The sequence below is a fragment of the Tupaia chinensis genome, unplaced genomic scaffold, assembly GCF_000334495.1.
Source record: "Tupaia chinensis unplaced genomic scaffold, TupChi_1.0 Scaffold000077_1, whole genome shotgun sequence".
Taxonomy (NCBI): domain Eukaryota; kingdom Metazoa; phylum Chordata; class Mammalia; order Scandentia; family Tupaiidae; genus Tupaia; species Tupaia belangeri.
Window position 1 is genome coordinate 318,396 of NW_006159538.1, and position 9,238 is coordinate 327,633.

The window sequence follows — 9,238 nt, forward strand, 5'->3', positions numbered from 1 at the left end:
TTTGGAGAGGTTTTTGCCATAGGGCACATGCGCTGGCCAGACAGAGAGAGACAGAGAGACAGAAAGCGAGAAATCACCCCCAGCGAGGATGGCCACGCAACAATCTCTTCTCCTCCATTCTCCTCTCAGGATCTTGGGCACATGACATAGGTTGTGATTGCATTTATCCATATGAGAAGACTGCCATATGGAAGGGAATTTGATTTTTCTGTAGAAGACTTTCTTGAGATTGAGAGAATGGGTGGGGGAATAATGATTTTTTTTTTTTAATTTGGCAGAATGGCAACATACTTGCTTAACATTGAATTCTGTGCAAGAAAGAAAAAATTTAATATATTCCTTGCCAACAAGTGGTGGAAAAACCCTCGTGGCTGAAATCTTAATGCTACAAGAGCTGCTTTGCCGACGGAAAGATGTTTTAATGATCCTTCCATATGTGGCAATTGTCCAAGAAAAGGTGTGTGTGTGTGTGTTTTAAGTTATTATTTGCTAACATTTTGACATCAATATCTCAAACTACCCTAAATGTAATGACTCTTAATCAATTGAGAAGAAATTCTGCTTGGTGACAGAGAATTAATATTTTAGGATATACAAAAGCGGTATAAAGTTCTTACCAAAAATCTCTTCATGTTTTAATGATCTCTTGTAGAAAGTTTTTTTTTTTTTTCCTATGCTAGTAAACTCCATCTGAAATATTCTATTTAACCTACTTTTTTGGGGAGACAGATTTTTGCTATAGGATGTGTGTGCTCCCCAGAGAGAAAAAGAGAGAGAAATGGGAGAATGGCCACCCTTCTCCATTCTTCCCTTGGGATTTTGGGCACACGCACTAGGTGTGAGTTTTAAGCCACTGGGTCTGGGACTCAACCCATGTTCGACTATATGTGAGTCCAGCAATGTAACCGTTACTCCATCTGCTGACTGTATAACCTGTTTTTTCATGCAGAAACTAGTTATTTTGAGTTATTCTGGTACTTTTGGACATCAAAGGAGATAACTGAAATTTGTTTTCACATTTTTTATCTAGCTTATTTCTTTAATTATCTATTTAATTTTATTTTTAAAAATTTGCTAAAGGGCACATGCACTCAACAGAGAGAGAGAAGGAGAGAAAATGAGAAAGCAAGCCATCAGGTTCAGGACTTAAACCATTGACAACTGTATGGGAGTCCAGCACCTTAACCACCACACTATCTGCTGGCCCCACAATTAGATAGTTTAAAAGTTGCATTATTTCGCAAGAATCAACACTTTATATGCTATTGTTTAAATACGTATGCCTTAACTGCCTTATTCTCATTGATTGCTATTAAACATTATTTTAACTTTCTTAAAAATCCCTGAGAGCACTTAAAATTCTTATTTATTTATTATCTTTGTTTATATTCTAGATTTCAGGTTTGTCAAATTTTGGTATAGAACTTGGTTTCTTTGTTGAAGAATATGCTGGAAGCAAAGGAAGATTTCCTCCAATTAAAAGAAGGGAAAAGAAATCACTATATATCGCCACTATTGAAAAAGGACATAGCCTGGTGAACTCCTTGATTGAAAATGAAAGGATTAGCAGCCTGGGTCTGGTTGTAGTAGATGAGGTTAGTTATTGCCTTTGTAGAGAGCGGTGTTTTATACTTTTTTTTTTTTTTAAAGAATTATTTAATGTTGGGACCAGCAGCTAGTGTAAGGGTTACGTTGCTATGCTCCCACATAGTTGACTGAGGTTTGAATCTTAGACCCAGAAGCTTAAAACTCATGCTGGGAACATGTGCATATTTCCCAAAATCTTGAGAGGAGAATGGAGAAGGGATTACAGCATGGTCATCCATCCCCCCAAGAGATGAATTCTTGCTTTCTGTCTCTCTCTGTCTTTCTGGCAAGTGCATGCACCTTATAGCAAAAAAACTCTCTCAAAAAAGAATAAATGAATAAAAAGTAAAAATAAATAAATTTTAAATAAAATAATTTTTAAAAATTAGTTATCAGTCTTGGCCAGATTGGATAGCCAGCCAAAACTGACATTTATTGTTTTAATTCATACTCAGTTAAATATTAATGGCATCTTTTAATGTTATTAGGTCATTTATACTTTCTCTCTGTGAACTAGCTAACATCTTTTTTTTTTTTTTTTTTTTTGAGAGGTTTTCACTATAGGGCGCGTGCACTCGCCAGACAGACAGGAGGAAGAGACAGAGAGATAGAAAGCGAGAAATCACCCCCAGCGAGGATGGCCACGCCACAATCTCTTCTCCTCCATTCTCCTCTCAGGATCTTGGGCACGCACGCACACGCGCCCGGCGTGAGTTTAAGCTACCGGGTCCAGGACTCAAACCGTGGTCGACTACATGGGAGTCCAGTGACATAGGCATTACGCTAACTGCTGGTCCCCGAACTAGCTAACATCTTAAGAAAAGCTTAAATAATCACTGGATTATCTGTAGGCTGTGCTAACAATTGCTTTATAACTGTGATAAAAATATCTAATTAATACTTAAGCAGAATGTAAAACTAGATGCGCATATTTTGTACATTTTCCGAGATCATGTTTTTCTGTAACCTAGAGCCATGGAACTGGTGAAAGTAAAGGGTCACAGATCCTGGTCTGTCGGGCTATCAGTAGCTGACCTCGTTGACAGTATTGTACATGATAAAAAGAAGGTGCACTCTGTATCGGTTTTAGCAAAGGTAACTGCTATTCTTTTATGTTTAAAACTTCCTTATTAGTAATATAAGACCAGCAAAATTGCTGGTCACACCCTAACCCAGTGTGTTCTATATCATCAGCTCTTTGAGTAACATGGGAGGAAGCAGTTTAGTTTAAGCCCTTTCCGGTGGGCCATGGGAACCTGGACTCGTACCAGGTTGCCTTCTCTCGTTCATGTCATTTTAGGGCTCTCAAGTTGTGTGTATATCGTCCCCAAACTTTTGCTTGTCATTTTTCACCTCAGCCAGCCACGTCGTCCCATTCTGCTACGCCAGGTAGTCTCAGTTGGTCACTGGTCTGCTTCTCCAGTTGTTTTCCCTTTTTCATTTTTCCCAAAGCACAAATTCTCTACAGCATAGGTAAGATGAGACACAAATGCTGATTCATATTTTCTTAAAGACTTAGGACTCCTCAGAGAGGAAGAGAAACACAACACAGAAGAGAAAACTGAAGAGAGGCTACGGTATTTGACTGCACATGCTGTGCCCCTCCCTAGAGTCCACTCCGAGCAGTTTGTTCTTAGTCCCCAACTTGCCACCCCAATGCAGGGGCCTAGTTTGCCTCCCCACAAAGGGGGCATCTGATAAGTTCCTCTCATTTCTCAACATTTTTCTGAAACAGTAAGTTGAGTTTAGAAAATAAATGAACAAAAAAATTTTTAAGTTCAAGTTGTATCATTTTATACTAGAGCTAGAAAAGAAATATGAATTTTTGGGCCAGCTGGTGATGTGGTGGCTAAGGCAGCTGGATCTCATGTGGCCGACTGCATGGTTCAATTCCCAGACCTGGTGGCTTGAGAACCGTGCCAAGTATGTGTGTGTGCATACCCAAGATCCCAAAAGAAACAAGGAATGGAAGAGAAGGGATTGTGGTATAACCACTCCCTTGGAGGGTAATTTCCCACTCCCTCCCACCCCCGTTTCTCTCTTCCTCTCTGCCAAGGTCATGTATGCTGTGGCAAATTTGAAAAAAAATCAGAGAAAGTGTGCATTTTTATATTGACTTCTTTTGTAGTGATTCAACTCTATTATAATCTCTTTTTTTTTTCATTTCAGGGATATTATGATATAAACAGTGAAGTATTTTTAAGTTTGCCTTGCATCCTTGGAACTAACGGGGTATCCGAAGTCATCAAAGCCACAGTGAAAGAAGATACGGTGACTGAGAAGCTCCAGAGCAGCGCAGCCTCAATCCATGGTCTCCAACAACAGTTAAAACTTTGATTCTCAAGGGCAGTTACCTGACAGAAAAGGTGATTCAATTCCGCCAACATTTACAGCTTCAAGAACTTCTGTATCTTATATCCTCACAGGCTGCTTGGTTAAGGTAGATGGTTTCTTGGTTAGCTTTGTAATTTGAATCCCTAAGGAGTTAGACATGGAGGAGTGGGGACACTCAATTTTCTTTGGGGTTCTTGAAGTATCTATACTGTTCTTTAAATCCTTAGCAGAGATAAACGTCTATCTGCAATACGCATTATTTTGAGTTGTCCAGCCTAAACTAAAAGTACATTTAGCACTTTGGGGATCTTTTGAAAGCAATACATTTTTTTTTTCTCTGTATTTTTCTTTTTTTTTTTTTTAAAGCAATACATTTTTAAAGAAAATTACTGTTGGCAATGAACATGATAAACTGAAGATCAGTATAGGTTTACCATATGTGCTAGATGTACACTCAAGGGATCCACAGCTTAAGATATCAGTTCTTTGTTTCTTGTTTTTTAAATACACTTGGTAGTAATGTAAAGCCTTTTATTTTATTTTTTCTAAATCCACTAGCTACCAAAAACTGGAAAAGGATTTTAAATGTATTTTAAAATAGTAGAGGGAAAGTAAAATTAATATATGAAAAAAAAGTATATTTTAATTTCCAGTGGGACTTCCTTTCCTTCCTTGGTGAACATGCCTGAGTTTTTTTCCCTGAAATCCATCCATCCATTTTTTCCATTGGAGAGAGAGAGACTACTGTGACATGTGATAGTGACAGCTAACATCAATACTTTTTTTTGCTATAGGGCATGTGCGCTTGCCTGAAAGACAGAGAGAGACAGAGAGACAGAAAGCAAGAAATCACCCCCCTAGGGGGGATGGCCACGCCGCAGTCCCTTTTCCTCCATTCTCCTCTCGGGATCTTGGGCACGCACGCACACGCATCCGGTGTGAGTTTAAGCCACCGGGTCCAGGACTTGAACCGCGGTTGACTACATGGGAGTCCAGCGACATAGCCATTACACCAACTGCTGGTCCCAACATCAATACTTCTTTATCTTCTATGACCAATAAAGACAGTCAGACAGGCCCCCCAGACAGGGTCATCACACTGCAATCCACTCCAGCCTCAGCCAGCCCGATTACAGGTGCAAGTGGGCGGTGTGCCTAGGGAGGTCTCTGGATGTGAGCCTGGAATTCCCTGGTGTCAGCCTCGCAGAGAATTGGTTCCCACTGCACCGCCATTGCCCCCAGCACTTCCTGTGCACAGTGTACAGAGCAGCATGATGAGCACTTTTTTTTTTTTTTTCTTGTTTTGGAGAGGTTTTTGCTATAGGGCGTGTGTACTCGCCAGAAAGAGAGAGAGAGACAGCGAGAAATCAGCCCCCCCTCCGGGGGGATGGCCATGCCGCAATCCCTTCTCCTCCAGTCTCCTCTCGGGATCTTGGGCACACGTGCCCAGCGTAAACTTAAGCCACCAGGTCTGGGACTCGAACTGTGGTCAACTACATGGGAGTTCAGTGACATAGCCATTACACTAACTGCTGGTCCCAGCACTGTTATTTTATGGAATCCTCACAGTAACCCACTAATCCTCACAGTAACTACTGAAGTAGTGACTATTAGCAGTATCATTGTATAGAGGAAGAAAGTGAGATTTAGGTCCCAAATCTCATGCTTACCAAGGGGCAGTTACCCATACAAACTCTACTTTGTCTAAGAGCTCAAAGGGAGAAAAGGCCTAAATGCCAAAATAGTTATCCCAAGACCTAAAGCTGGGGCCGTGTCTACTACGAAAGGATTATATCCATTCTCATGTAGGGCTTCCTTCTTTTTGTTAAAGATAGTCTTTAGACAGACTGATTACCTAGCTTCCCAGACTTGTCTCAGCAAGTGGCAGAGGCAGGTATTCAGTGAGGTAGGTGTTTGTTTAGTCAGTCATCTAGTTTTTATCAGGAACCTCCAGGGCAGGCACTTATGGTGAACAGGCCTGGCCTAGGTGCAAGCCCTCATGGTCCTCAGGATGTAGTATAGGAAACAGAATCCAGTCTGTGAGCAGACTGCAGATGTACAGAGGCAAGTGTAGGAAGTCCTGTGAAGAAGTGCAGGGTGCTTTGAAAGAATCGAACAGCCAAAGAGAGAGGTGCTAGGTGGTTTACAAGGGCAGACACATCCCAGATAGAGGAAATAGCTAAGGCTGATTTCGTATCATGGATGCTGATAATGATAAACTTCAGTCATAAAGTGAAAATATATTCTGTATCCCATGTTTGAAAAAGAAGATATGCCTAGAAAGAGTTCTATCAGAGTTAATTGAATAAAAAATGTTGGACTTTTGAAGAGGTACATTAGTTCTGTGTAATTTCAACACACAGGTAGACTATTTTGGTAAACTCTTAACAATATATCCTTATTATCCTTTCGTATGAAATAGGAAATTAGAACTGAAAGAACCATTTCTTGTTTAATTTTTATTTTATTTACTTTTTGTTTCTGCCATAGGGTGAGTGTGCTTGCCAGAGAGACAGAGACAATGAGGGAAAGTGAGGAATTAACAATGAGAGGGAAAGTGAGGGGGCATAGCCACACCAAGCATGCACGCACCTGTGCCCAGTATGATTTTCAAGCTGCCAGGTCCGGAACTTGAACCGCGCAGTCATGTGGGAGTCCACATGACTATGGGGACCCATCATGCCCCTGACTGGCCCCTCTTATTTTTCAAACTAACCTTTTCAGGGGCTGGGGGCTGGCGGATGGCGTGGTGGCTGGGGGCACTGGGTTCCCACATTGGCTGCCTGTGGTTCAAGTCCTTTTCTCTCTCTCTCTCTCTAGTCAAACTGAAAAGTAATAATAACAAATAGAATTAAATAAATAAATAAATAATTCTTTGAAAAAGCCCTAGCCTTTTCTAATATCTATTAATACTGGGTGTCAGAAAAATCATGATGTATTTTTCTTTTTTTTAATGAGAAAGTGCATGATGATTTTTCCTATAATCCAATAAGAAATTAGGTAATTCATAATATTGGATTTCTAATATGCTGTTGAACAGTAACCTATCCAAGAAATACTATACAGTAGATGAATTACCAAGAACTCACTATATTAATTATAAAAGGAACCCGTGTTGATACAACTATTTATTGAGCACCTACTGTTATCCAGGTACTGTGCTAGAATTTAAATATTCAAAGATGAGTAATAGTCTTTGTCCTCTACAAGGGCACTATGCAGAATTAATTCTGTCCAAGAGCTCCTTGAGTCTTACATATGAGCAATCATGCTCTAAGTCCCAACTGTAAGTCAGACAGTGCCACCACCAACCCCCTCCCTGTGATTTGGTGATAATTTGATATTCATGATGTTTCTCTGTTAACTTTCAGTTTTTCATTTCTCCTAAATCATGCAGTACCTTTACTTGTTATGATTTTTAGTGGGGCATGGATTAAAATGCTTTTTTGATACTGTAGCAAAAAAAAACAAAACAAACAAAAAACTTTTACTTTCCAATTTACATTGTTCACTTTAAAAATCAAGAATAACAAATATAATAAATTTTGATTTGTAAAGTCACCAAGTGATGCCTACTTTATTTAAGGGGAGGTTTTTTTTTTCATATAATTTATATAGCACCCAGGATATTTTGTATTTCATTTTAAGTGGCTTAAGTGCAAAATGAAGAGACTGTATTTTATTATTATTTTTTTATTTGTCGGAGGGCTCATGTGCCAGCCAGCAGGAGAAATAGAAGGAAAATGAGAAAGCACCCACTATGGGAGATGGCCACATTGCAATCCTTTGTCTTTTCAGGATTTGGGGTACCACGCACAGGTCCTGATGTATCTTTCAAGACGCTGGCCTGGCAGGACCAAACTGTGAATTCAGTCATGTGGGATCTAGCCCCACCAATCACCACCTATTGGATGGCTCTTATCAATTATTTTTAAAGTTTAAAAAATTATTTTTAGCAAGAAATTTTTTTTTCTTTGCTGTAGGGTGTGTGTGCTCTCTGGAGAAAGTGAGAAATCACTTCCCCCTCCCAGGGGGAGATGACCACACTGCAGTCCCTTCTCCTGTATTCTCTTCTTGGGATTCTGGGCATGCATGTACACGCCCCCAGCCTGAGTTTCAAGCCAAGTCTGTGACTCCAATGGTGGCTGACCAGGCGACTCCAGCGCCTTAACCACTACTCCACCTGCTGGCTCCAGCAAGAACTTTTAAACAGTGTATTTCCTGGCAATCCTTCAACTTGGAGGGGTTGTTCTGCTCGAGGGTCCTCCTGAATAAGCTGTGGCTTTAAGAACTATTTGAAAATCACAGTGCCTTAAGTGTTATAAAGCAGCCGGCGCAGTGGAAAGAGAAACGTAGTTTGGCTTGGAGCTGTGTGCTTAACTAAACTACAGTAATCCAAAAAAAATTATAGCTACTGAAATAGCCTTTGTGTGTGTTGGCAAGTTTATACTCGTGCTTCCACATGCTTTCAATTAGGCCCTCACTTAGCGGCCAGCTCAGAAGGGAATCAATACCCACAGTTATTAGCGCTATATCAAAATCATGCCAAGGATCCTTCATCAGTCCCAAACTTTACATACCCTGAACAGCTCTGTGCTTACAAGACTGGCGGTGACGTGGAGTAATGACTAAAATAAGTCCCCATGAACTTTCGTAGTAGAAATTCACTTGAGATCGAACCTTCTCTTGTTCTGAAAGGCAAGCATGCCCACAAGGGCTTGGACTCAGGCGGCACACAATTCAGCGCAAGGAACTGTAGAAAACAGCCCGCACTACCTCCCACGTCTGGGCTCCGAGACGTCCCGACTCAGGGAGAGGTGTCCTAGCGAACTTAGTGCCAGGCTTCCTGAACGTGAGGGCGCTACACTCTGCCCCTGCAAACGGAGTAGGAAGGATCCGTAACTTAAGCGTCACTCGATAGTCCCAGAATCCCCGGCATCTCGCCAGGCAGCCTCCCATTTCACAGGTGGGATGAACAAGCCCGAGCTTAAGCGCACCTGCCTCCCGTCATCCCACGGGCCGGCGGCCCAGGACGGTGCCCTGATCGCTTCCGTGGCCGCCGACGTGCCGAGTCGCTCAGCGAGGCTCACACGCCAGACCTCGCACTCCTCCCCTCCCGTCCCTGCTTCCACGAGTCCGAGGGCGACGGGGGGCGCGCGGGGGGAGGGGGGACCCCAAGGGCCCCCCAAGCACGCCCGCCGCCAGCTCGCCCTTCCCTGAAAGACAGCGTCCTCGGAAGTGACGCGCCGGAAGAGGAAGTGCAGCCGCGGCGCCGACTTCCTGTTGTGAGAGGCAGGGGGGGGGGGGGCGGCCCCTG

At 42.1% G+C, this 9,238-nt stretch overlaps 1 protein-coding gene across 7 annotated transcripts in view; it reads left to right on the plus strand.

The window, feature by feature from the left end:
* UEVLD (UEV and lactate/malate dehyrogenase domains) overlaps window positions 1-4,471 on the plus strand; it is a 53,717-nt gene extending 49,246 nt beyond the window's left edge. For 5 of the 7 annotated variants that reach the window (XM_006142475.3, XM_006142472.3, XM_027768496.1 and 2 more), the window contains 2 exons: window positions 2,559-2,682; window positions 3,757-4,471. In XM_006142475.3, the coding sequence (XP_006142537.1) occupies window positions 2,559-2,682; window positions 3,757-3,924 (292 nt within the window). In that variant the 3' untranslated portion in view covers window positions 3,925-4,471. Of the gene's footprint in view, window positions 1-2,558; window positions 2,683-3,100; window positions 3,426-3,756 lie in introns of those variants that run through there. The other 2 variants (XM_006142476.3, XM_027768498.1) reach the window with 2 other exon arrangements.
* The last annotated feature ends 4,767 nt before the right edge of the window (window positions 4,472-9,238 follow it).